The 27,360-nt window shown below is 46.5% G+C and overlaps 1 protein-coding gene across 5 annotated transcripts in view; it reads left to right on the forward strand.

The window, feature by feature from the left end:
• The window catches only part of PDGFRA (platelet derived growth factor receptor alpha), a 45,997-nt gene extending 18,844 nt beyond the window's left edge, over positions 1-27,153 (forward strand). For all 5 annotated transcript variants that reach the window (XM_041724496.1, XM_041724498.1, XM_041724499.1 and 2 more), the window contains exons 8-23: positions 2,991-3,106; positions 4,050-4,176; positions 5,223-5,416; positions 6,109-6,203; positions 6,418-6,550; positions 8,712-8,816; positions 9,309-9,419; positions 9,683-9,836; positions 10,727-10,893; positions 13,194-13,309; positions 13,802-13,924; positions 15,331-15,442; positions 16,771-16,870; positions 16,986-17,091; positions 18,380-18,621; positions 24,037-27,153. In XM_041724496.1, the coding sequence (XP_041580430.1) occupies positions 2,991-3,106; positions 4,050-4,176; positions 5,223-5,416; positions 6,109-6,203; positions 6,418-6,550; positions 8,712-8,816; positions 9,309-9,419; positions 9,683-9,836; positions 10,727-10,893; positions 13,194-13,309; positions 13,802-13,924; positions 15,331-15,442; positions 16,771-16,870; positions 16,986-17,091; positions 18,380-18,621; positions 24,037-24,184 (2,149 nt within the window). In that variant the 3' untranslated portion in view covers positions 24,185-27,153. The remainder of the gene's footprint in view (positions 1-2,990; positions 3,107-4,049; positions 4,177-5,222; positions 5,417-6,108; positions 6,204-6,417; positions 6,551-8,711; positions 8,817-9,308; positions 9,420-9,682; positions 9,837-10,726; positions 10,894-13,193; positions 13,310-13,801; positions 13,925-15,330; positions 15,443-16,770; positions 16,871-16,985; positions 17,092-18,379; positions 18,622-24,036) is intronic.
• The last annotated feature ends 207 nt before the right edge of the window (positions 27,154-27,360 follow it).

Genomic DNA, 27,360 nt, shown 5'->3' on the forward strand with positions numbered 1-27,360 from the left:
GGACCCACTTGGACTGAATAGAGTCCATGACATCCACTATCTGTATGGCAAGTACACATGTATGGTGACCCCAGTTCCAAGGCAATTATCGCATAAGCCTACATGAAACACAACCTCATCGGTTTAATTCACAACACATTTGCCCCCGTGAGGCGTCCACAGGAAAGAAGAGTAGCATCTGGTTAGATGGATGTGGTTTGGAGAAAATGCACAATGAATAGTCTGGTTCCCCTTCCTCTCATGAGACCATCTGCAGCTCTCATCTCTTAACTAGGTTTGATGTAAGTCACCTCGGCCTCAGTCTCCTCATCTGTAATGTGGGGGTTAATAATACCATATGTCCTTCGAAGGTAAGGAATTGGACCAGATAATATTTCGAGGTCTCTTGCAGTTTTAAGCTCTGATTAGAATCCCAGAGCAGAGGGTGCATCTTGAGCGGCTAAGTTCTCCGGGCCTGCGCCCTCATCAGAAACCATCCCAGAGAGACACGTGTCAGTCCTCTCCTTCTCGCTTTCAGGAAAGAGGGACAGAGCCTCTCTCATCAGCTCGCTTAACCTTGGGATTTGCTTGCTTCTTTCTGAACTAAGCCCCGTGTGTAGTTGAGAAGTAGTATCTGAGAAAATGGAATTTTACAGTCTCTGTAGAAGAGCAGTATAAAAGGCGTCGGGTTCTGAATCTGGAAGGCTTTTCTGAAGACATGAGATTAAGGTGTGCAAAGAGGTGGGCAGTGCCAAACTTACAGTTAAGCTGTGAGGCCAGAGAGGAATGGGGTAATCCTGGCCCAGCTAACACTTCGGATGCTTGTGTGAGCCCTGTACGCAAGCCATAATCAACAGTAATGACAAGATGAAGCTCGCCAGCTGAGAGGTTCTGGAGAGCTGCCTGGGCAGGTGATTCACGAGTTCCTCTAGCACAGATTCTTCTAGTTGCCATTGTGGGACAGGGAACATAAGGATGAATATGACGGACAAGTGGATGTGGCTTCTTGAAGCTTAGAACTAGTGGATCTGCCAGTTTTCTTGGCTGAGCAAGTGTAGACAATGAATGGCAGAGGGTCGTTTGGTGACCAGTAGCCGAGGGTGCCTGTGGGGACTGGCTAAGAAAGCCCGGGCCTGAAGCACGTCCAGTGTGGTGCAGCAGAGGAGAAAGCAGCCCCCTGCCCTCTCATTACACAGGCCGGTACCTGGCATGTTGGGCTAGAAGACTCTACATTTCCAGGGTACTTTTGAGCCTTCAAAATGCTTTCACAGAAGTCAACCGGAGAAGGACAAATATATGGTCTCATTCATTTGGGGAATATAAAAATTAGTGAAAGGGAATAAAGGGGAAAGGAGAAAAAATGAGTGGGAAATATCAGAAAGGGAGACAGAACATGAAGACTCCTAACTCTGGGAAACGAACTAGGGGTGGTGGAAGGGGAGGTGGGCGGGGGGTGGGGGTGACTGGGTGACGGGCACTGAGGGGGGCACTTGATGGGATGAGCACTGGGTGTTATTCTATATGTTGGCAAATTGAACACCAATAAAAAAATAAATTTGTAAGTAAAAAATAAATAAATAAACAACATAAAACAAAAAACCCAAAATGCTTTCACACTTATAATTTCATTTAGTTAATTCTGAAAAGGACACTGTGCTATTGCATTTGGTTATCCCGCGCGAGATATAAGAAAGCTGAGGCGTGGAGAAATGCAGTCACGCCCAAGCTCTTCCCTTCCGTCCCATTGCTTTTCCGCGCTATGATGATTTTTTTTTTTTTTTATAAAGAAGGGCAATCAAATGGGCAAATACCTTATTGGTGGACCCACACAAACACCCAGAGCCAAATGCCATGTATAATCCATGGAAGAAATCTTTAGGGGAGATTTAATAAAGTATGAAGAAATAGATTTTTCTAATTTATTTTATTATTTTTTTTAAAAAAGATCTTATTTATTTGAGACTGAGAGAGAGAGAAAGAGCAAGAGAGAGATCATGAGCAGGGAGGAGAGGGAGAGGGAGAAGCAGACTTCCCCCTGAGTAGGGAGCTGATGCAGGACTTGATCCCAGGACCCTGAGATCATGACCTGAGCTGAGGGCAGACGCTTAACCGACCGAGCCACCCAGGTGCCCTAATTTATTTATTTTTAATAGGTGATGGAATCTTATGCTTTATAAATATTTAAGCATCAAGAGGGTGTGTTGTAAGAAGCCTCGCTCGATTCCTGCCACCGTTTACCCCTATCTCCTTGCCTCCTCAGGTGGAGGGAAATACTTTTATTAGTTTCATTAGATTCTTCTGAAACCTTCCAGAATTTCTTTAAGCAAGTACCAACAAGTAGGAATGTTAACATCCTGGCGACTTCTCCGTGTCAGTTTGTAGACTGTGTCTTCATTCTTTCTAACAATGGTGTCCCATCCTTTGGCTGAACCACCTAAATGGTGCATATTTATATTTAGGGGAAACAAGTATTTTTAAAAAGGGAAAAACCAAGTTGTTTTTTTTTTTTTAAAGGAAAGTTGGTGAGATGTGTCTACTTTCATTCAGAAGTCAGTCCTTACTAGGACTGATTGCTGTTCTGGCCACATAAGCTGTCTCGTCTCTAGATGTCTGGTCTTCTGTTTAAGAATTAAGTATTTAGGGACGCCTGGTGGGGGGGCTCAGCGGTTGAGCCTCTGCTTTCGGCTCAGGGCGTGATCCTGGGTCCTGGGATCGAGTCCCACGTCGGGCTCCCTGTGAGGAGCCTGCTTCTCCTTCTGCCTGTGTCTCTCATGAATAAATAAAATCTTAAAAAAAAAAAAAAGAATTAAATGTTTACAAGTCAGACCTTCAACATGTAGAAAGTGCATTGAAAATCTCAGAAAAGTGATGGTATGGACAAGAAAAAGGTGTTTCTACTTTTTACAAAAACAATTAAAAAAAAACAAAATTTGAAGTGAACACGGTAACAGCTTGAACGATTGGCATCCCTTGGGCTACGACTTGCTGAAACAAAGCTCTGTTCTTTTCAGGTATCGAAGCAAATTAAAGCTGATCCGTGCTAAGGAGGAGGACAGTGGCCATTACACTATCGTCGTTCAAAATGAGGATGACGTCAAGAGCTATACTTTCGAACTCTTAACTCAAGGTGTGTAAGGGAGTATGTCAGCTCGGTGATGAAGTGAAGGAGTGTCCCCCAAGGAGAGCCTGGCACTTTTCTCCCAGGGCTTGGAGAGAAAAGCAACACTTTATGGGGAGAAGCAGTGGGTGTCGATGTCACGCGTCAGGGAGAACTTTGTTAATAAATTCACATCATTCTGGGAAGTTCCAGGTTGCTCTGAAGCAGTCTGGGGAATTCCTAGGTTACAACACCACCTGCTTCTCAGTCTGGCACCTCCAGTTCTTGGAAGAGTAAAGTGATGGTTTTTTGGTCCAGATGACCTTAGGTTGTTCCAGAGAGTTTTGGCCTTTTTTCCTTAGCTTCCCTCATAGGCTTTGGACAGCGGCCTTTACCCTTACCAGGAGCGAGTGCCCCAGTCTGTCTGCATTCAGGTCCAGCACCTGTTCCCTGGGTACCCACCATGCGCCCGGGACTGTGTTAGGTGGACCCATTTGACCCTCACAGTAAATCCGTGTGATACAAGTATTAGCATATTTCTAACTTATTTGATCATGGATTAAAAAAAAAATCTTTAAAACCTAGTCGCATTCCGCAGATGCACTTTGGTAAATGCTGCTTTAGATTATACTCTAGCTGAATCCATTAGTTGAACCCCAAGCTGCAATACAATTTTAAGAGCCTCCTTGCCTTTCAAGCCAAATAACCACAGGGGCTTTTTGCTTTTCTCGCTCCAGATTTAGAACACCACAGGATACAAATCCCTAAACACTGAAACTGTGAAAATGCTCTTAACCAAGTGGGTCTGCCCAAACTGGAGCATTATTATTATGCACATAATTGCTCTCGACCCCTCCTGGGGAGATTACTTGCTCGGAAGGTCCGAATGCTACGTGGACACGTTCTGAGCTTGTAGTTCACAGGAGTTCTGGGACACAGACCCTTCAGTTCTGATTTCTTTCACCTCTGACAGTTCCCTCGTCTATTCTGGACTTGGTCGATGACCACCACGGCTCTACTGGGGGACAGACCGTGAGATGCATCGCTGAAGGGACACCTCTTCCTGATATCGAGTGGATGATTTGCAAGGATATTAAGAAGTACGGAAACGAGTTTTCTTTTTCATTCGTGGTCAGAATGTTTCTTCCTTGGTACAAAGAACTTCAAGTGCATTTTCTTTCTTTTGCTGGCCCTTCTTTTGTATTTGTGATTCTTATGGGGCCAAAGTCTCATAAACTACGGGCGAGGGTTCTAAACACGGGCCTGCTGTGCATGCGTGCATGGTATGTGTGCATGAGCACTCGTGTGGTCATGAAGAGTTGCAAGGAGAAGGTCCATGGCTCTTGCAAGATTCAAAGGACTACAGCTATAAGAGGATTTTCACTACCCTGGCCCACTTGACCTTATATTTCTTACGCAGTGAGCTTTATTTGGTAGCGAGACTGGCATGTGAACATAAATGACAATATTGCCCACGTGACCCCTTGTCTCACTTGCCTACCTGCTGTTAGGAGGGAGTTAACTCACCAGTCCTCCTTTACCCCCCACTTTTCAACCTTCTCTGGTGGGTACTTGAGTGACACGCTCATGCTTCCACCCCTGTGTTCAGAAGCCTCAGTTGTTTCTCCTGGAGGCTGAGAGTCCTAGACCTTCCCTTTCTTGGGGCTGAAGGACCAGACCTGGATCTTGACGGGAGCTGGAGTCTAGGTCTCGTAACTCAGCCAGGGGATCACTCCAACCTTAGTGACACCTTAGGGGCTCTCTACAGACAGTGCAGGTGGGGAGAAAAGGAGGGAGCCAGGCTTTTCCAAGGGGTGGGAGCTTGGGATAGTTAAACATTCTTGAAGCGGATCTGTTCAGTTTGCTCATGGGTTCAAGGCTTGGCATTGGCAGTTATATTTGATTGAATTATTTCTACCTTGCCTGCTTCATAAACCGTTAGCTTTGAATTATCTACATACAGGTTATGCTCTATGGAGTGTGTACAAGCAGGTTTCAATGTTAATATGCATAGAAAGTCAACCTGTAGCACCCCCAAGATGTAGGCAAGGCCAGAACTTCTTGCCACCATAGATGATTCCCACTGCTTCGCTCACCTCCGTTATCCCGATAACTGGCTCTATATTTCTGTCCTCTTTCTCTCCAGATGTAATAATGAAACCTCCTGGGCGATTTTGGCCAACAATATCTCAAACATTATCACGGAGGTTCACCCCCGAGACAGGAATACTGTGGAGGGCCGGGTGACCTTCACCAGAGTGGAGGAGACCATCGCCGTTCGATGTCTGGCCAAGAATCTCCTTGGGACCGAGAGCCGAGAGCTGAAGCTGGTGGCTCCCAGTGAGTTGCTCCTAGCCATCGGCCAAGCCCTTCCTCCTTCAGGCAGAACCTTGAATCCCAGATGGGATCCCAGAGGCAGAAACTTGGCTCTGAATGCTCTTGAAGGGCCTTCTTGGGGCATCCACGTGGGAGCCCTTTCTTTCAGATTCTGACCCCGAGCTGCACCTTGCACAGGCATCCTAGGCATTTTGCTTGTCTAACAGGATAGCTACTCAGTCTCTTTAGTGTGAGAGTGGGGATGGATGATGGGGAAGGAGGATCTTCGGCCTTGTTGCTCTTTACAACTGTCGAGACAGGCTGGCTTCTTTAAAAAAAATTAATGAAGCCCAAAGTAATATAAACAAAATGCAACCTTTCAAAATAAACTGAACCCCTGTGGCTCTCAACCTCCTTTATCAATCTTTACATTCCAGTCCACGTTCTGTCTAGAAGGTTAATGTTGCAGCACCTTTGGGGCCAGTATTGCATTCCCCTGATTGAGTTTTGTCCCTTTCTCTTCTAAGGAAAGAGCTGGCGTAGTTTCGTGTATGTAGATGATTGAGAGGTAGAATTGCCCATCTTTAAAACAAGCCAGGCAGCCTTGCTGCTTTTCCACCAGCAGTGAGAGATTTCCGGCCCAGACACAACTACGTGGCCTTCTGGGCCTCCTGCATGTCTGAGCAAATTCCTCATCAGGTCTCTTTCTCCTTCAGCGCTGCGTTCTGAACTCACGGTGGCAGCTGCAGTCCTGGTGCTATTGGTGATTGTGATCATCTCACTTATCGTCCTGGTTGTCATTTGGAAACAGGTAGGTCTTTTCCTCAAAGAACTAAAAATCTTCGAGGCCAATAAGAAGAAGAAGAGCAAGCAACCCAGTTCAGTGCTTGGGCAGAGAGAAGGCGCTCAGTAATTCTGTGCTGAATGAATGTGTCGATGCGACTGTCTGGTCACTTTGCTGCGGTCAAGCTTTGGTGCATCTGGGCTTTGATAATTCACCAGTTACCTGTCCTGGTCATTTATAGAAACCGAGGTATGAAATTCGTTGGAGGGTCATTGAATCCATCAGCCCTGATGGACATGAATATATTTACGTGGACCCGATGCAGCTGCCTTACGACTCAAGATGGGAGTTTCCAAGAGATGGACTTGTGCTTGGTAAGCGCCTACTGGGGTGATCTCCCAAGACCCCCCTTTGATTTGTACATAACTTTACTTTTTATAACCTTGTGCAGGAATAAGGGATCTGAGCTTGTGTTTGGTTAAGAGCTAGGCAATAGAAATTGGCTTTCAGAAATATTTTTCTGTCTTGAAACGGAGTTAATTGCATCACTGCAGTGGTTTTTTAAAAAAAATCTCGTTTCAGGGGTGCTTGGGCGGCTCAGTCGGTTAAACGTCTGATTTCGACTCAGGTCATGATCTTGGGGTCCTGGGATCGAGCCCCGCGTCAGGCTCCACCCTCAGCCTACTTGTCCCACTGCCCCTCTCCCCCTCGTGCTCTCTCTCAAATAAATAAATAAATAAATAAATAAATAAATAAATAAATAAAATCTTTTAAAAAAAAAATCTCGTTCCATAACCTTTCCATTAAGATTAAGGAAAATTTTGTAAGAGAAGAGAATGTGAGGAGGTCCTGCCAAAGATACTCATTGAAATGGCTTTGCTTTGCGAGTGACACAAATTGATGAGATGAATTTCTGTGACTCAAAAGGAACCGAATGACGACAACCACAAATGGTATTTTAATCCAGTGCATTCTGAGGATGTATTAGATGCTTCTTAAAATACGTATATTTAGAATATAAAAATACAGGTACTTTTCAAAGCAAGACATGTAAAAATAATATCCGGCCAACTTATCACAAACTTTTAAAATATTTCAATCTTGGGTGGAGACTCAGTACATGAGTCCAAGGAATTTTTTTAAAAATCACATTCTGAATGAATGAAAACAGGACAAAGACCCCAAACAGATGAACGTAGGGAAAACAAAATAAGGCGAACATAGAGAGGGAGGCAAACCGTAAGAGACTTTTAACTCTAGGAAACAAACTGAGGGTCACTGGAGGAGAGGTGGCTGGGGCACGGGGTAACTGGGTGATGGGCATTAAGCAGGGTGCGTGATGTAATGAGTGTGGGGTGTTGTATGCAACTGATGAATCCTTGAACTGTACCTCTGAAGCTAATAATACGCTATATGTTAACTAAATTGAATTTAAATTAAAAAAAATTTTTTTAAAAAGACAAACGAAAGAGCTAGGGGTTGTGTCACTGGGCATATGCCAATGGTGTGTCCTTTGGAGGATGCCAGTTTAATTATCCACTTGTCTCATTCCAAGGTTAGGTCTTAAAGAGTTACATAAACTGGCAAGATGTCCTAGCTACTTCCAATTTCAACTACTTGTATCTCTCACCCCCCTCACCAGTCCCACCCTTACCACCACCCCTGATTTTATAAAAAGGGATGAGGAACCTAAAGTGGGAAGATGTGGGGGGGCGAATCCCTAATGGGCTAAGCAGCATTTGTGTGTCTCTGGGCTCCTGTGTGCCGAGCTGCTAGGGCAGCAGCACCTTCGCAGGTAGAGCTTCCCGCAGTGCACACATGCACTCCGAGGCAGTGCTGGCCGCTAGCCCCTTAGGAGCTGAGTCGTTCCCCGGCTTGCCTCGGCCTGGTGAGACTGATAAGCTGGGAAACATCCCTTTGACATTGTGAACTATCTGAAGTGGGGTCAACAGCTTCCACTTCCTTCTGTGGCTTCCAGCTGGGAGCAAAGCGTGTGCTCCCCAGGGCGCAGTTAGCCTTTGGTGTTGCTGGTCCTTCCGACAAGCGTGCAGCAAGGACACCGGCCCGGGGCTCCCTTCATCACTCCTTGGAATCCGGGATGTCTCGAATACCACAGCATTTCCAGTGGATAAGGACTTCTTGATGCAAAAGATGCCTCTGCTTGCATGTGGAGAACTGAAGGGCAGAGAAGCAGGGGGTTTGGGGTGAGAACCACAGGAAGCAAGTGCCTGGGAGCCTGCGGTGAGGCCTGGCGCTTGAGCTGGGAGACAGCTCACACCAGGGAGGGATGCACCCTCCTTACCCCTGCCAGGGTTTTCCTTCCCACTTGCAAATGATATTTGACAAAAGCAATTGTCCTAATTTCCTTCCCTGTGGGCTCAGTTCTGGTTCTTGACATGATGACTTGGAGGAGTTATTAGGCTTACTCCATTCTGGGAGAACAGCCCCGCTGTGTCCCCGCCAGTGCTGGCTGTGGTCAATAAAACTGAGGGGACACCACTGTCTGCCTGTGTTAATGGCTCTGATCGCTCACAGGTCGAATCCTGGGATCTGGTGCATTTGGGAAAGTGGTTGAAGGAACTGCCTATGGATTAAGCCGCTCCCAGCCGGTCATGAAAGTCGCCGTGAAGATGCTGAAACGTAAGTGCCCCAACCCCCGCCCCCGGGATTTTTTTTTGAAAACAGAGGTTATGAGCACTGGGTGTTATTCTGTATGTTGGCAAATTGAACACCAATAAAAAAAAATTTATTATTAAAAAAAAAAGAAAGAAAACAGAGGTTAGTAGAGTGAATTGCTCAAAATCACACTGCCAGTAAATGCCAAGTTGAGGACCACATCTTGGTTCTTTCGATTCTAGGTTTTAGGTGGATTTAGACTCTTCTCTCAGTTGGATTATTTCGATTCTTTTTTGCGGCATGTATGTTGGAACACGAAGAGTTGTCATTTTTTGGTGACTTCTTTTTACCCTGAGGACTAGGTGTTCGTTATTAGAGCCTAGACCAAGTCACTGTGTGTTTTGCTTTTGGACTCTTGGTAAATAAAATGATACCCAATCAGAGGGTGAGCCATGTTATTGGCTTTTTCTGGGAAAGAAATCACTTGAACTGATGCGTGATTTATTTCTTCAACAGCCACAGCCAGATCCAGTGAAAAACAAGCTCTCATGTCGGAACTGAAGATAATGACTCACCTGGGGCCGCATTTAAACATTGTGAACTTGCTGGGAGCCTGTACCAAGTCAGGTAGGCTTCCTGACCTGGGAGTGAGGATTTTTATAGAAGACCTATCGTTGTGAGGACTGTCCACGCTCTTTAAAATTCTTACTCTCAACCTCCAAACATGCCAGCAAATATAAGTCCCTTGAACGGAGTTGCCCGGATGCTGCTGAATTGATGGAAGCTCCTTGTTTTTGAGCAACATCTCCTGCCGGTGCAAACATAGCATTTCATGGCTTTTCTGTTCTTGATTCTCATACCCATTTCTTCACTGGTTTTGGTTCCCACAGGCCCCATTTACATCATCACCGAGTACTGCTTCTATGGGGATCTGGTCAACTATTTGCATAAGAACAGGGATAGCTTCCTGAGCCGCCACCCGGAGAAGCCAAAGAAAGAGTTGGACATTTTTGGATTGAACCCTGCTGATGACAGCACACGGAGGTGGGTGCAGGGGGACACGTTGCTGCGAATCATTGGCTTACAAGCCTCACCAGTGGAGAGCACCCATGTCCTGGTGGAACCCATGTCTGCAGATCCAGGGCCAGTAGGCAGCAAGATTTAGCATCTAGCCACCCTGCCCGTCATCCCCTGACACCACCAGTTCATACCTGTCTGCAGGTGTTTGGATCAGATATCATGGCGGGGGGGGGGCGGGGTGTGCAGCGCTTGCTGAGAGGTTGGAGTAGAAGCAAGAGTTGGAATCATCCTGGGACCCATTTTGTTGTTAAAACGTGGTCCACTTAAGACCTGCAAAATGCGGCTCTGGCCAGGGATGCCCCAGTGCTGCTATCTTGTGAGAAACTGTCTGAGGATCTCCAAGTTTGAGATTCTGGTCTTTGCTGAGCCTGGGCCTATAAATCAGGCCAGCGGTGGTAGTCCCAATGGCAGGAACCTATATGTGGCTGTGAAGGTCTGTGTGGATATAAAGTTCTGTAGGATCAGAAAGTACAAGTCCACTTTATATTGAATTACTCGATGGACACTGCCAAACTGGCCCTAAGTTTATTGAGTAGCAGGAAACGTCTGCCCAAGCCGTGTGGTCCTGTGGCCCAGGTTTGTGGCCTGTGAATTGAAAAGCAGAGCAAGAATAAGGAAGGCCCACCTGAGTTGAGATGAGCCCTGTATTTCTGTGATTATTGGTTAATGCTCATCTCAGCTCGACTACCCCACGTGAAAGGCACCCCTTGGTTGTGCCTTTGCTCACCCCGTGCTGCCACCATACCTACCGCACCGCCTTGGACACTGTGGGCACCCGGTCGTCGTCTACTGAATGTGAAATGGCCACTCCGGAGGGGCGCCCTGAATCGGGTTTCTTCTTCTGTTTTTTACAGTTACGTTATTTTATCTTTTGAAAACAACGGTGACTACATGGACATGAAGCAAGCTGACACCACACAGTATGTCCCCATGCTGGAAAGGAAAGAGGTTTCTAAGTACTCGGACATCCAGAGATCGCTGTATGATCGTCCAGCCTCGTACAAGAAGAAATCTATGTTAGGTAAAAACGTCAGTGTCCACTCTTTGCATCTTCCAGGGGTTTAATATGATACAGATTTCCCCTGCTACCTGGAAGTTTGGTTTATGCCACTCTGCTTTTAGGAAACACCTACATAAGTACTGGTTTTCACTCATGAAAGAAGTCCCAGAAGGACTTTTTTTCCCCAATAGTAATTGCTTTCCTTGCTTTACATCATTTTGGCTTACAAAGGGTTTTATAGGAATGCTCTACTTTCAGACAGTGGTGGGAACCTATATCTAAAATACTCAGAGGAAGGGGCGCCTGGGTAGCTCCGCCAGTTAAGCATCTGACTCTTGATCTCAGCCCAGGTCTCCATCTCAGGGTCCTGAGTTTAAGCCCCGTGTTGGGCTCCATTCTTCACATGGAGCCTCCTTTAAAAAAAAATACACTCAGAAGAAGGTGAGCGGGCATGCTGAGCAGGACTGCCAGGCCGTGGTCCCTGAATGCATGTCTGCACAACTAGGTCTGTGACATGTTTTCAGAAGTTTGTGGCCTGTGAATTGAAAAGAGGAAAAAGAATAAAGACCTAATAATGCAGTGTATTTTCATATTTTCAATGTAATCCTTTTAAAGGATTGTTTACCCTGATATAATTATCTTCCTTTTTCGGTGTTAACATGTCTTTTTTTTTTTCAATGGAAGTGTGGTGATCATTGATTTTTTCCCCCCTCAGTGCCCTTATTGGCAAAATAAAAAGATGGCTGCCTTATGCTGGTTTCTGATACTATTCTTAAGATTTTAATTATGTAAGTCTTTGGTATCTTTGAGTTCAGTAGCCCTTGCTTTTAGCTTTGTTAATATCTACTTCGTGATAGAAACTGGGAAGTAGACAATTTGAGGTTCTATTTTTCTGACAAGAGTGTTGGGTGTTTCTATTGAATGTTTGGAGGAAGGTCTGTCTGGTTTTTCAAAACAGATGAACATGTGGCAGGGTTGCATTGATTTATAAACTCCAGGGAGCCTAGCTGATGCCCATAGCAGATGGACCACCCCTCTTCTGAGGGGGCGGGGGTGGCCCTTCCAGGTTCTCGTCTGATCCCAGACTCCTAGCGAGGAAGGGGTCTGACATTGACGCGTCTTGTGGTTTTTGTGTTATTGGGCCTGGGTCTGACGTTGACGCGTCTTGTGGTTTTGTGTTATTGGGCCTGAGCCCTCCCATTAGTCAATGCAAAAAGAGTGTTGGGCTGCCACGGAAATTATTTTAGAAATCACTGATATGCTCAGAATGCTTGTGAGGTTCTTAAGTGAAAGGTACAATCTGTTAAAAAAGAATGTGCTTGTTTTGCAAAGCTCGGGACACAAGAATATTTTCCATTGCTGCACTTCCAAGTTCCATTCACTTCTCATTGCCAAATGGGTAAACTTCCAAGCCCTTTTAAAAGAGTAGCCAATGAGAGCTGTCGGAACCAGTGCTTCCTCTCCCCTCCCGCATTGTTAAAAATAGTTTACATCGCTTCCCAGGCTGGACCTGGCTCCAGATGTCAGGGGAACCTGATTCATGCTCAGCCTGGGCCCTGTTGGCAGGCAGACCACTGCTTTCTGGCCTTCTCCTAGCTGGCTGGAAAAATGTGAATGGCTGCAGCTACTCTTCACTTGCCTGAAAATTTTTAAAAAGAAATGAGAAGTGCTGGCCTAGATTACCTCCTTCCTCGAAAACCCTGGGACCTTTCCAGGCGGGACTAACTAGGGAAAGTGGACAAGTTACAAAAGGAACTAAATGCAAAGTCATTGGCACTGACCTTTAAGATGGCTACCTCTAGCTGACTGGGGCCTGATTTTATTCAGGAAATGAGCCAAACACCATGAAGGTGGCTATAAAAAGAAAAAAGAAAAAAGAAAAAAAAAGGAATTCCTAGAAGCTACTTTTTCAAAGGGAACCTCATGTATATTCATCATGGAAGATTGTGTGTATGTGTGTGTGTGTGTGTGTGTGTGTGTGTGTGTGTGTGTGTTAGGGAGGTGGCCGAGGAGCCCTTTGCTAACTAGGGCTGAAAAAAGAAATTTGGGAGGCAAACAACAAAACATGTGTGAGAGCCCACTAGACTGGTGCTTGTGGATGTATATGTGTATAAGCCAGATACGTATTTCCGCGGATAGATTTGTTTTTAATGGTAGCACGTCTGCATGGCTGGCGCACCCACCCGTGAGGTCTGGAATCACCATTGGAACATCATCTTAGACCAGTTCTTTGGACGAGCCTGTGCAACCTGACAAGTGGCCCGGTGGGGCATGTTTCACACCATCCTCCAGGGCCAACACACTTAATTCCTTTCCTGCAGACTCCGAAGTCAAAAACCTCCTTTCGGATGATAACTCAGAAGGCCTTACTTTGTTGGATTTGTTGAGCTTCACCTATCAAGTCGCGCGAGGAATGGAGTTTTTGGCTTCGAAAAATGTAAGTGTGTTCATGGAACAGAGTTCTCTGTAGACGCAGGCCCCAGGCCCGAGTGACGGGGGCGTGCAAGGTCTCCAAGAGGCCAGTAGCCATGGTTGCTTCTCTCTTCCTTTTCCCCGGAGCATAGTGGGGAGGCTGTGGTCATCAAGTGTCTGCTCTAGAGCCTTTTTTTTTTTTTAGATATGCTATGTTTTTATTTAACTGTTTTAGCGGATGAACATTCAAGTTGTTTACACTCTTAAGCTATTATTAATAATGATGTCAGGTCTACAAAATTGGTGCATGAATGGCCATAAGTTTTCATATTTCTTGGGTTCTCCCTCTGGGTTGAGAGGAGAGCCTGGAGGAGGTGAGCTCACAGGGGTCCCAGGACTGCCTCCCTAAGTGGGCCCCGCAGCTCCCAGCACCATGATGAAGTGGCCAACCCTGCAGGGCTGACGTTGATCTAGCGGCAGATGGACAGACTCTGTTGTTTCTTCCCTTTCCATGCAGTGTGTCCACCGGGACCTGGCTGCTCGAAACGTCCTCCTGGCACAAGGGAAAATCGTGAAGATCTGTGACTTCGGCCTGGCCAGAGACATCATGCACGATTCAAACTATGTGTCTAAAGGCAGTGTAGGTGCTCTCTCCCCTCACCTGACAAGCCCACCTTTCCTCACTGAATCTCTCAAACTAGGTGTTGCTTCTGACCATTCAGTGTCCATATTTTTAATGTGGAGTCCGTGAAATTCATGAATGGGCTCCAGGGAGCCAGTAGGAAAAGCACAGGCTCGAGGGCCAGACCGCCTGGCTGAGTACTGGCTCCAGCCCTTACGAGTGTGGAGATTTGGGGCAAGTGGCTTGACCATTCTGTACCTCAGTTTCCCTATCAGCAGCAGGCACTGATAATCTCCTGGATGGCCATGGGTGACTCAGTGACTTTAACGTGAAGTGCTTAGAACAGGGCCTGGAACCTACAAGCACTCGGCAAGCGTTAGCTCTTAATCGTATGTGCCCGTGTGTGCGCCTTCATTTCCAAAGAGAGCATCTCTAACTTTTATCAACTTTGCAAATGGCATCTCTGAGCCCTAACGCATCGAGAGCATTTGCATGAATAAATCTTGGAGATATTCCTGGAGATATTCATTCTAAATTAACACGCAAGCTCTGCTCCCCACCCCTTCCACCCCTGAGCGGATGCGGTAACTCCGAATACATTTGCCACCTGTAGGTACGATTCCAAATCACCCCACTACACTGGCCGTGACGCCTCTCAGGGTTGCTGCATCCACCCCCAGAAGGCCACTGGTCTGTGTCCAGCCTCCCTGGGTTTCGTGTGCTGTGTGGCCGCGGCCTGTAGCTTTAGGCACCTCGAACAGATCAGCGGACTTTGGAGGAGACACACTGTCACCTGCTCAGGCAGCCGATGACTGTGATCTCGCCAGCCCTCCCAGAGGCCCGAAGGATGCGCATGTGGTCACGTGTTGGCCTCACATAGGGTTTTCACCGCGGCTGGCACCAGCCTCGCGAAAGAGGCTGCAAAATTATGAAATGAATATTTCTTAAAGTTCAAAAATGTAGTTGGTTCTCGGATCCCTGGGTGTGCTTTTAATCTTGTTCCTGGGAACACCTGCAAATAGGCCCATGCAGGGCTCTCGCTTTCTGGGTAAAACACTCAGGATTAAATATTTTCGGATGTTAGTCCTTTTGAGGACATAAGAGGCAACGTCGCCCATCTCATTCATCAGGCATTGATTGAGCACCCATTAGGTGCCAGGCACTCTTCTGAGTGCGGAGAGGGTAGCACCAAACCAAAAACACCAAGATTTCATGGGCAGGGTTCTTTTTTTTTTTTTAAATTTATTTTTTTATTGGTGTTCAATTTGCCAACATATAGAATAACACCCAGGGCTCATCCCGTCAAGCGTGGGCAGGGTTCTTAGTGCAAGTTATTATTGGTCCAAAGAGAACCCCCACTATTTCTGCGGCTGTAGCTCAGCCGTGGGTATGCCGGGATTCATGTCCTCCCTCTTTCCATGCAGACCTTTCTCCCCGTGAAGTGGATGGCTCCCGAGAGCATCTTCGACAACCTCTACACCACGCTGAGTGACGTCTGGTCCTACGGCATTCTGCTCTGGGAGATCTTTTCCCTTGGTACGGGCCTGACATCTCTGCTCATGTGGGTTGTTCTGGAACAATACTGGAAGGAAAACACTGTTCTCGAAGCTCCGGGGTATAAATGATGTTAAGATCCGTGCTGTGAGTCGGGTGTGCTGCAGCTGATTGAAACCACTTGCTGCTTTTTCATCTGGGGCTTTGGGTTAAGTAGGGTTCCCCAGTGGAGAGCTTCCTCCCCCTTGCTTCGTGGGGATCGATGCTCAGGTGAAAAGTAGAATGGCGAGAGACAGGACATGGCTGGCCCTCCTGGCCATTGCTTAGGAGGAGAGGAACCTTCTGGTCATCCAGTTATACCCAGTCACCAGGGCCCGAAGGGCACAGGTACCCCTGTGTGCCATGTGAGGGCCCTGAGGCAGGAGCCATTCATGACCCTGACCTCAGATAGTTCAGCTGGTGGGGGACCACCTCCATGTAGCAGTGAACTGTGGGGTGCTGATTTAAAAGTGGGCGAGAAAGGAGAAAGGGGTCCTGTGGTTTTGGAAGGCTTTAGAGAGGAACCTAAGCTTGATTTGGTCTTGGCCATAGAAATCGAAATGTTTCGTGAATTCTCTTGCCTTAATGTGGTAGGAAAGGCTTTCTTCCCTGCCTCCCCTCCTTTTTCGATTCTAGTTCTCTCTCCTGCTTGGACGTCACTGTGGATCATCCCAGTGTGAGACTTGACTGAGTCTCGCAGTCTATTAAAAGCAGAGAATTATCAGGGTGCCTGGGTGGCTCAGTTGGTTTAAGCGTCTGCCTTCAGCTCAGGTCATGGTCCCAGGGTCCTGGGATCGATCCCCGCATCAGGCTCTCTGATCAGCGGGGAATTGGCTTCTCCCTCTCGTTGTGTGTGTGTACACTCTCTCTCTCCCAAATAAATAGATCTTTTTATTTTTTTATTTTTTTTTTTTAAGGCAGAGCATTATCTAGATATTTCAAGCCCCAACTTGGACTTTTGCTCTAGTTATTTGAACACTTTGGGTGAAAATGATTTTTCTTTTTTGCCTTCAATGGTTCAGAATTTCTCCTGCTCTTCCATTTTGCTTTGTGTATGCGGATCCAATAGAAACATTGAAAAAAACCACTTCTGTGCTTTTTCCTAAAGATGTAGAAGTTTAGCCTAGGGTGTCGGGACTTGACCAACATTAAGCCTTAGTTACATTGAAGACTTAGGGGAATCCTGTGAAGTCAAGGAGATAACACTTAATTTTCTAGAAAGAACCAGAACTTCAGGTGGGGATCCCCAAATGTTTTCTATAGGTTCACCCTGAGCGTTTCCTCAGTGTACCACAGGCTTGTTAATCCTGGTGGTTTTCTCTGGTTTTCAGGCGGCACACCCTACCCTGGCATGATGGTGGATTCTACTTTCTACAATAAGATCAAGAGTGGATACCGGATGGCCAAGCCTGACCATGCCACCAGTGAAGTGTGAGCCCCCTCCCCACCTCATGGGCCTTGTGTTCATGCCCAGCGGGTCCCTGGCTTGGGTGGAGGGTGCTTGATACTCCTCCCTGTGCCCACTCTGATTTCTGTGCCCCTGCAGCTATGAGATCATGGTGAAGTGCTGGCACAGTGAGCCAGAGAAGAGACCCTCCTTTTACCACCTGAGTGAGATCGTGGAGAATCTGCTGCCTGGACAATATAAGAAGGTTTGTCCGGGCCCCTCAAAGATGGGTGGAGAGGAATGGGCAAAGGGGGAGGAGTCAACAGCTGGTAGTTATGCAAGTGAGCAGCGTCCTTCAACACTGTTTTGAAGGAACATTTTCAGAGGAGGAGAAAGAGTGATCCAGGGGCCAGGGCTTCATGGAGCGCTCCCCAGGCCCCTGGTAGCAGTGATGTATGAAAACCCTCCCCTTTCTGCAGGGCTCCCCTTTCATCTCAAGTGTGCAACACCTGTAAGCACTTTATTCTCCAGATGTTTGAGTATCTGAAGCTACTGTGCGGTTAAAAGTCTCAGGGCATCCACAGCCATTAAATCGCTAATTTGAATGCACTTAAATCCATGTGAAATTGGCTTTTACCAGCTGACTGGAAGGAACAACCTCAGCTGTTATCTATGGCTCCAGCTGGTTTTTTTTTTTTTTTTTTTTGTGGAATAGGAAGCATTGTTCAAAGGAACAAATGTAATTTCATGGAACCAAGCAGGATATGTTAATGAGTGAAACAACTTTCTGCTGAGATGCTGTGCAGGAACCCCAGACATAGTTGTATAATAAACCCAATTTCTGAGGTTCAGATTAGTCACTCTGTAGAGTCGTAGTATTTATTGCTTCTCCTTCTTCTCAAAGAGAAGGTCGCGTGCTGAACTGGGAGTTAAATACTTTTGTCTATTGGTTATTTCACTGCCCATTACAGCTCCTGTAAGTGAGGCATTGAGGAAGCAGAAGGAAATTATGGCAGGTCAGTCAGACACTCTGGGTTAAGTAAGTTGTGTTGGTGGCTGGAGCCTGGACCTGTTGTTGAAAATGGGGTCTTTTTAGATCAAAGGTCTCTAAGTTTTGAGTTAGATTTCCCCAAGATTTAGGGATCAGGAAGGTTTCAGGGATGGTGCTCCCAGTGGAAGTCCTTGTCACCTCTTATTGGGATCCGTCCAAGCCCTGGAGAGACTATTGAATGGGGACCAGAAGGGTCCATGCTAGTCCCAGAGAAGCGAGTGGGTGTGTGTGTGTGAGGGGGGGTGGGGGGCACAGTCCTAGCTACTGACTCAGAGAAGGGGCTCATTGAATCTTAAGTGAATGAGAGAGCTCATTGGCAGAATGACATCGGTGGCCCTTTCCTCGGTCAGAGGCCTCTGGGGACAGTTGACCTCTGAGCCTCCTTCAGTTGTCTAAGCCCCTTTATCTGGGAGGCTGTGTGGAGACACAGGTGGTTAAATGGTCGTCGGTTCTGAGCGTCCCTTTCGCAGTTCGGGTGACCATGTGACGTGCATGTCTGCAGAGTTACGAGAAGATTCACCTGGACTTCCTGAAGAGCGACCACCCCGCCGTGGCGCGTATGCGCGTGGACTCGGACAACGCCTACATCGGCGTCACCTACAAAAATGAGGAGGACAAGCTGAAGGACTGGGAGGGCAGCCTGGACGAGCAGAGGCTGAGCGCCGACAGCGGCTACATCATCCCCCTGCCCGACATCGACCCGGTGCCTGAGGAGGAAGACCTGGGCAAGAGGAACAGACACAGGTGGGCTGCCTGCTGAGCTGCCCCCCACTTCCCAGCACCCTGGTGGTGAGGCCCCGAGGCCGGTCCCCCCACTGCATCTGTGCAGGGCAGCCAGTGGCAGAGGCCCCGAGGCTGGTCCCCAGGTGCATCTGTGCAGGGAGGCCAGTCGCAGAGGCCCCGAGGCCGGTCCCCAGGTGCATCTGTGCAGGGCGGCCAGTCGCAGAGGCCCCAAGGCCGGTCCCCAGGTGCATCTGTGCAGGGCGGCCAGTTGCAGAGGTCCTGAGGGGTCTGTTTCCCAGAGGATCCTAATGCGGGCCCTTGGGGCTGTGGGGGTGGGGTGCTGTAGAGTAGTCAGGGACGTGCTTCCCTGATAGAGGGTCTTTGACCTGAGTCCTCAGGGAGTTTGATCAAACCGCCACAGCAGCCTTGAATATTGAGATACCCCTAAGCCTCTGTCGTTGTTTTCTACATGAGTCCTGGAACCGAGGAGAAGGCCGAGAGAGAGGCTAAACTGGGCTTTTCCATGCTGCACCAATAGCTCTGAACCCCAAGTTCAGATCACCTGGGGAGGCTTGAGAGCTGGTCTACAAACTTCATCCAGACCAACAAGTTAGGATCTCTGGGAATGGATCCCAGGCGCCTTCTGCTGATTTGTTCCTTCTTTTTATCTCTGTATAATGGAAGGTTTCACACATGTCTGGTTCAGGTCGAATAGTGAACTGTCAATTAATCTGTCACCCAACTTGAGCATTTAGGAGCTCAGAGCCAGACTGCATGAATAGCATACCTACTCGGCTACTACTCTCCTTGGATTATTTTGAAGCAAATCCTAGACATCATATCATTTCATCCATAAATACTCCATTAACGTGCCTCTAAAAGATAAAGCCTCTATTTAAAAAAGTAACTGGAGTTATTAGGTTATTAAAAACAACTATAATACTGTTATCTTCCCCCACCAGCTGACAATAAATCATTAGGAGCATCAGATATTCAGTGTTCTGATTTCCCTATCTCATAAATACGGTTTTGCATTTGTTTTGTTCTAATTGAGACCCAGTAGGAGTCACACATGGCATTTAATTGCTGTGTCCCTATACATTTGTCCTGCACCTTCGTACCCCCTTGCATGTATTTGTGAAGAAACCGGGGCATTTGCCCGTAATGTTCCCACGTTCAGAATCTTGCTGATTGCACCCTGTCGTGTGTCTTACCACGTGCTTTGTCTCCTGTATTGGCTGTAAGCTGGGAGGCTAGAGGCTTGCTGTGGCTCAGGTTAGATTTTTGGCAAGTGTGCTTCAAAGATGGTGCTGTGTGTGTCCATCGGAAATTACACACTGTCCAGTTGACTGCCTCTGTGACATTAACAGCCATTGGCGACCATTGCCTGGATCCATTAATTTATTACCAAGGTGATGCTAACATCCAGCTAGGACCAGAGCCATGAGCTCCCACAGTCTCCTCGTGAAAGGGGCGTCCCAGGCCCCCACCGTCTTTGTGTAGGCCTTGAACAGAGGTGGGGAAAGTGTTCATAGTGGTCCTTGGTTCCAGGTCCAAGATGCATAGGAGTCTCCCTCTCTCTTTTTTTCCCTTCTTCGTTCAGGATACTCTGGTCCCTTCTTCCTCAGTCATTTGGTTAGCTACATATAGTTATTTAGGCAAAAGCACATGGCATTATCAATTTGGAGCCTTGTGATTGTGACATCCCTTTGCTGTTGGTATGAACCAGGTATGAATTGGTATGAATTTAAAAAGTATAATTGTGGGGGGTTTTCTTTTTGCGTGTGTTTGGAATGTGTGGTGAGAATTGGAGGTTGGGCAGCGTGCCCTGACTTAACTTTTGCTCAGGATGATTTCAAAAATATGTTTATATTCTTTTGGCAAAATGTTTCTCTGAGCTTTGGGTATGTGTGGTCGCCCTCCACCCCAGATCTGCCATCCAGTTTGGTTATTTTGTATGTGGGGGCTCTGAATAATAGAGCAGTTATAGAAAGGTTTTGCTTCTAAGTTAAGTTAGAAAGTTGTATTGATGAACAACATAAGAAAGGTGCCCAGAACTTTTTTTGGGGTACACGAAGCTGCGCTGCAGAATTTGACATCTGTTACATGGAGAGAACCATTCTAGCTGATAGATAGTTGTTGTATTAGATAATTAAAACTTCTGCAAGGGTGATAATGTTTGATCTTCAAATTGTACAAAGTATGTCCCAAATGACTATCCCAGGTCAGGTGAGACTGTGGCCCTGACAGGTGGGCTCAACGTGGTGAGTGTCTTGATCAGCTTGGGCTGCTGTTACACAGTATCAAAGATTTTGGGGGTTTAAACAGTAGAAATCTATTTGCTCGCAGTTCTGGAGGCTGGAAGTCCAAGATCAAGGTGTCGGCAGGTTTGATTTTTTTTCCTGAGGCCTCTTTCCTTGGCTTGCAGATGGCCATCTTCTTAATGTGTCCTCACATGGTCTTTTTCTGTGTGTGCATCACAGATGTCTCTTCCTTTTACAAGAACACCAGTCCGATTGGGTAAGAGCCCCACTTTAACGACCTCACTTAACTTTAATTACCTCCTAAAAGGCCCTGTCTTCAAATATAATCACAATAGGGATTAGGGCTTCAACATGTGAATTTTAGGGGGTGGGGTGGGATACAGTTTAGTCTATCATGGAGGTGGGTGGATCCCAGAGTTGGGATGCTCTGGGTCTAGGAAGGGGTAGTGGTCCCATGGAATCCTCTCCTTGGGCTCAGGAGGCTTGGCCTTGGGAGGGGAGTGGGCATGAGAAAGACCTGGCCTTGCTTACTATAGACGGTTTGGGGGTGCTAGGTCAGTAACTATTGGAAGCCAGGCCCTAGGCCACAAGATGGCCATGGTAGTTTGGGAATCACAGGTAAGCCTAGTCATCAGCTCCAGGACCACCATGAAGCCTGGCAAGCAGCAAGGATGATCTGGTGCTCTCTGTGAAGTTAGCTTCCCCCATGCCCACACCCCGGCCTTCTCTCTGTGAGGGAGACTGGGAGAGAGGAGCATGCCAGGCCCAGGAGGGTCAGTGCAAGGGGGCAACTGCCTTGTAGGACTCAGCCATTCGTCCAAATCACAGTGGCCAAAGAAGTCTCCTAAATGCAGGTCCTAGCTGGCTTGGGGCCCATACCCAAGGGTCGAATCAGGCCTCCAGCTACTGGCCAGGGCCCGAGGAACCAGGTATGGTATGTCTGGCCTCCCAGGGAGAGGGCTTGTCAGGACCACATGGTTCTCAAGACCAGTCCAGTGGACTGCGGTTCACAGTGAGATTCCAGGACCAGGGTGTAAGTCGAGGGGCAGGGTGGAGTACAAAGCAGGAAGGGAGACAAAAGCTCGGTCACAGGGAAGGGCCCAGTCTGTGGGGTTGGGAAAGGAAACCCCAGTGTGGTAACCCTACAGGTTCTAAGAGCTCTCCAGGCCGCAGGATGGCAGCAGACAGTTTCCCATGGGCATCTACCTGTCGGACTCAGTCCCCTGGCTGGCCCTCCGGGAGGAAAACAGCTGGCAGGGTTGACAGCCCCCTGTTGGGCATGCATATGAGCCTCCTTCTCCGGCTGGCCAGCCGGAGGGTGGGTTACCTGTTAGGTCAGCAGCCTCGTGGTGAGGACAGACTGTCCTGCTTGTCAGCAGATACCCTGCTGGGAGCAAAGAGATAGATGCAGACATCTTGCAGTCCAAGGCAGGATGAGGATAAGACCGTTCAGAGACGGGAAGACGGACAGGGAATCCTTACAGGCTAGAGACTAGGGAAAATTATTTTTCTAAAAATCTTTGTGAGAAATTTTAAGTGTCCAGAAAATGGAGAGACTACTCCATCTACCATTTAGATTTAGTAGTTGCTAACATTTTGCCACATTTGGTTTACCTGACCGTGTAATGTCTGGTTATGCCTATTTTATGTATGTACGTAACACACACTACGTATTTAATAACATGTAACGTGTAGGAGTGTGTATGTACCACACACATACACACTCATACTTTTTTTTTCTTGCTAAAACATTTGAAACTCATTGGGCACCTCAATGGCTCAGTCAGTTGAACGTCTGCCTTCAGCTTGGGTCGTGATCCCAGCGTTCTGGGATTGAGCCCCACATCGGGCTCCCTGCTCAGTGGGGAGTCTGCTTCTCCTTGTCCCTCAGCCCCTCCCTCTGCTCATGTGCTCTCTCTCTCTCTCTCTCTCTCTCTCTCATTGTCAAATAAATAAATAAGCCTTTAAAAAATGTTTTTGAAACTCCAGAAAACATCTCCTAAGAATAAGAATACTCTGGGCGCTTGGGTGGCTCAGTCGGTTGAGTGTCTACGTTTGGGTCTGGTCATGATCCTCAGGGTCCTGGGATCCAGCCCCACATCGGGCTCTCTGGTCAGCAGGGAGTCTGCTTCTCCCTCTTTTTTGGCACCCCCTCCCTCGCACGCGCTCTGTCAAATAAGTAACTAAAATCTTTAATAAGAAAACGATAAGGATACTCTCCTATATAATCATAATGGCATGATCACATGTAAGAACATTAGTACCTACTTCCTGTTATTGTCTGCTATCCGGACCCTAGTCAAGTAGTTGACTAATAATAATAATAATAATAATGATAGCTAATATTTATTGGGCACTTAGTATGTTCTAGGCACTGTGCTCAGTGCTTTATGGTTATTACCGTATTTGATCAGCCTGACAAATGGGAATATTGTCACATACTATTGTCTTCCCAATTCTATAGGGCAGGGAACAAGTTCAGTGGGGGTTAAGTGACTTGTGTGACTCCCACAGCTGCTCAGTGGTGGATGATTCCAGACCCCAGGCTTTCCGACTCTAGAACGTTGTTCCTTTCAGCCTCTGCTCTAGTGGGTAAGAGCCTTCACCGGGTGTTCAGGAGCGAGGCTGGGGGAGTTGGGGGGGGGGTTGTATGTAAAGAGGAGGGTGAGGACGGCATTCCCGGGGAGTGGGCTCAGATCCTAAGAACACTGTTTGGACACTCAGGGGTTTCAGGAACAGCAGGTGACTGCCCAGTTGTAGTCACAGCTCATTTCAGCCCTCTGTGCTCTTCCTTCTCCCATTGTCTCCCCATCAGGCACTGGTTACTCTCTTTTCCACTAGGACCAAGTAGGGACAGTAGAAATTGTCCCAGCTTGTTAGCAACTCTGCTGGAAGATTTGAGAGAAGAGAAGGGAGACCAAGGTGTGGAGATGACCTGTGGATCTTGAGTTTGCACGGGGTCTACTGTGACATGACACCTGATGAGTAGCTGCCTGGCTTGGAGGCACAGTCTTGCCAGATGGGTGGCTTTAGGTTGAATGCCAAAGGGTCTCTCAGGAAGAGCTCCTTCGCCTTTGGGTGGGTGGGTGGGTGGGGGCCACCCTTGCCACCCAACCACAGTCTCGTTGGTCTGTACGTGGGCTTACTCTTTCCTATCCTCTCCCTCCTCCAGCTCGCAGACCTCAGAAGAAAGCGCTATTGAGACAGGTTCCAGCAGCTCTACCTTCATCAAGAGAGAGGACGAAACCATCGAGGACATCGACATGATGGACGACATTGGCATAGACTCCTCAGACCTGGTAGAGGACAGCTTCCTGTGACTGCCAGATGCGAGGTGGGGAGGTACCTTCCACTCCTGGAGCCACCTTGGATCCCTTTAAGAAAACCACTTTATTGCAATGCAAAGTTTGGGAGGAGGACTTGGGTGAGGTGTAGAGAGAAGTTCCCAGCCAAGGGCCTCAGGGAGCCTGCGAACTGTGGATGGATGGCATGTTTCGAAATGAACTTTTTCAGTGTTGCCTCTTGCAATGCTTCCGTAGCATCTCAGCAGCATGTGAAGTTTGGAGACAGATGGACAAGGAGGTGATAGGCCACACAGAAGGTGAACTTTGTGTTTCAAGGGCATTGGTGAGATTCCAACATACACGACTTCTATTGTGAGAAAACTCCATTGTAATTATGTAAATAACTCTAACTGAGGATGTGTTTAGATTTGTATTAACTGTCTTCTCTGGACTTCTAAAGAGACCACTCAACCCATCCATGTACTTCCTGCTTGAAACCTGGTATCAGCTGCTGCTGAACTCCTCTATGAAGTACATGCAAAACCACTTTTGAACCTTAAAAGGTACTGGTACTATAGCATTTTCCTTTTTTTTTTTTTTTTTTTTTTTTTTTAGTGTTAAAGAGAAAAAGAATAATAATTAACCAACCTTGTTTACTAGATTTGGGTCCTTTAGAAGCCCACCAACTCATTTTCATATTGTAATCTACGTGTATAATACTACTGTTATCAGTAATGCTAAATGTGTAATGTGTAACACGTTTTCCCTACAGAGAAAGCACAATTTAAAAAAAAAAATTCTTACTAAGTAGGCGACAAGTTTGACAGTTTTTGACATTTATATCAAATAACCGATGTTTCTCTATAAAATATGGTAATAGCTTTAGTGGATTAAATTTAGTCGAACATAGAGAACAAAGTAAAGGTAGTGTCTTCCAGAAAGTCAGTGTTTTTAACTGTGTACTGACTAGGTTCACTAATCCGTTGTACTAAAAACAATTAACTGCCCTCTGAAGTGATGGGATTTGAAAGAAACAAAACCCCTAAATCCTAAATGTTCTCAGTGTAAAGGCGTAAGCCTATGCCTAATGTGACTTCTCATGTTATTACCCAGTAGGAAAAATAATCAGCAGCAAAAAGACTGAATTTGCAGAGGTCATTTTCATGCCTGGTGATGAACATCTATATTTTTGAAATTTTATGACCCCTAGAAGAGTCCAAAGGATGCCTTGAACATCTCCCCCTTTCTTTCATCTCCTACCCCACAGAGAAATAGTTTGAAACTGTGAGAACATACAGGCATTGTTTAGTGAAGGCTGCGTCTGCGTTAGCCTGGATCCTTGGTTCCCAAATGTAATCGTAGCCAGGATCACCAAATTCTAGATCCCCATCCTAGAGCTTCTGAATTACTGAGTCTGGCCAGGAGCAGGAACCTGTATTTTTATAAACTCCTTGGCTGTTGTGATTAGCCACGTTTGGGGAACACCAGCTTAGGTTACAGGAAGTTGCCATGGGAAACAGATAATTGGAAATTTGGAACTGGGCTAGAAGTCAACCATGCAGGAAGCCTACTATTTAAATCTTTGGCTTTGGGTCAGTGACATTTAATGCCCTATACCTAGCAATTGTTGCCCTTAATTTAACTTTTCAGCCTTAGCTGAGGCTGCAAAAGCTAAATCTTGGTTTGGCAGAGCTTCCAAAATAAAGACACCTCTTCCCACTGCATGGGGCTACTGAACTTGCCCCCCACCCCACTCCCACCCATGGCATGTACGAAAATGAGGCAATTCAGTGTCCCATGTCTCTGTATAACCAGGTCGATATTTGGGTGAAAAAAAGATTTGAAAGTTTTGCTGAAATTTTGGGGTGAGATGGCAGGACAGATTGTCACATTCATCCAAACCGTCAAACTGATTGGTGTGGGATCATTGGCATTCTTTGCAGTACCGCTTAATTGCTGACACCGAATGAAAGAAACATGGGCTGTGATTACTGCAATCACTGTACGTGCTCCTGGCAGGTGATGCGTTGGAGGATGTAGCAGCAGTAACAAGGTACTTGACTACCTACTGGTGCCATCTCAATGCAAGCCCCAACTTTCTTATCCCCCTTTTTCATACTAAGTGTGAAGACTGAGCCAGATTGGCCAATTAAAAAAAGAAAATCTGACTAGGTTCTGTAGAGCCAATTAGACTTGAAATACATTTGTGTTTCTAGAATCACAGCTCAAGCATTCTGTTTGTCGCTCACTGTCTCTTGTATAAGACTTCTTATGTCGGTGCTTTGCATTTTTGATGTTCCTTTGAGTTTTGCGTGACATCATGAAGCTGGATGAAAATTCTCACACAAGCAGGTCCCAGTCCTAATGAATACAACCACCTGAGTTTGTGTGTGACTACATTTTTTTTTTTTTAAACAGTGTTTTCAGTGTATCACAGATTTGTTTCCTTTTTGGCCTCCTGCAAAGTCCCCAGATGAAAATTTGCCAATCCTTCCTGCTTTCTGTTTTTATGAAGACAATCAAAGCTGGCCTGAGAAACACAATTTGTGACTTTTTTTAAACGGTCAATGATGTCCTTAAAATGTGGTCTGCCAATCTGTACAAATGGTCCTATTTTTGTGAAGAGGGACGTGAGATAAAATGATGTTATACATCAATATGTATATATGTATTTCTATATAGACTTGGAGAATACTGCCAAAACATTTATGACAAGCTGTATCACTGCCTTTGTTTATATTTTTTTGACTGTGATATTCCCCACAGGCACATTAACTGTTGCACTTTTGAATGTCCAAAATTTATATTTTAGAAAAATAAAGAGAAAAATACGTTAAGTGTTTCCAAAACGGTGGTGTGGTGAATGTGTGAGAAGTAACTCAATAGGTAGGGTCTACTGATAAAAAAAAAAATGTATTACAAAATGCCCCGTTCGTGTTTTTGTTTTAAAACGTGTAAATGAAGATCTTTATATTTCAATAAATGATATATATAATTTAAAGTTATGCTAAGGTTCCAGCACTTTTGTTTTTAGCTGAATCACATACACTAAAGCCATTCGATTCAATTTGCTTTCTTAGCAACATTTCAGTAGGACTCTTGATCATGGTTTTGATGAAACCGATAGGAATTTTAAGATTTAAACATTATTTGAGCTAGTTAAGTTTTCAGGCACAGTATTTGGCTTAAAGATGACTGGCGTGTGGCTCATC

The sequence above is a fragment of the Vulpes lagopus genome, chromosome 12 (assembly GCF_018345385.1).
Source record: "Vulpes lagopus strain Blue_001 chromosome 12, ASM1834538v1, whole genome shotgun sequence".
Classification (NCBI taxonomy): domain Eukaryota; kingdom Metazoa; phylum Chordata; class Mammalia; order Carnivora; family Canidae; genus Vulpes; species Vulpes lagopus.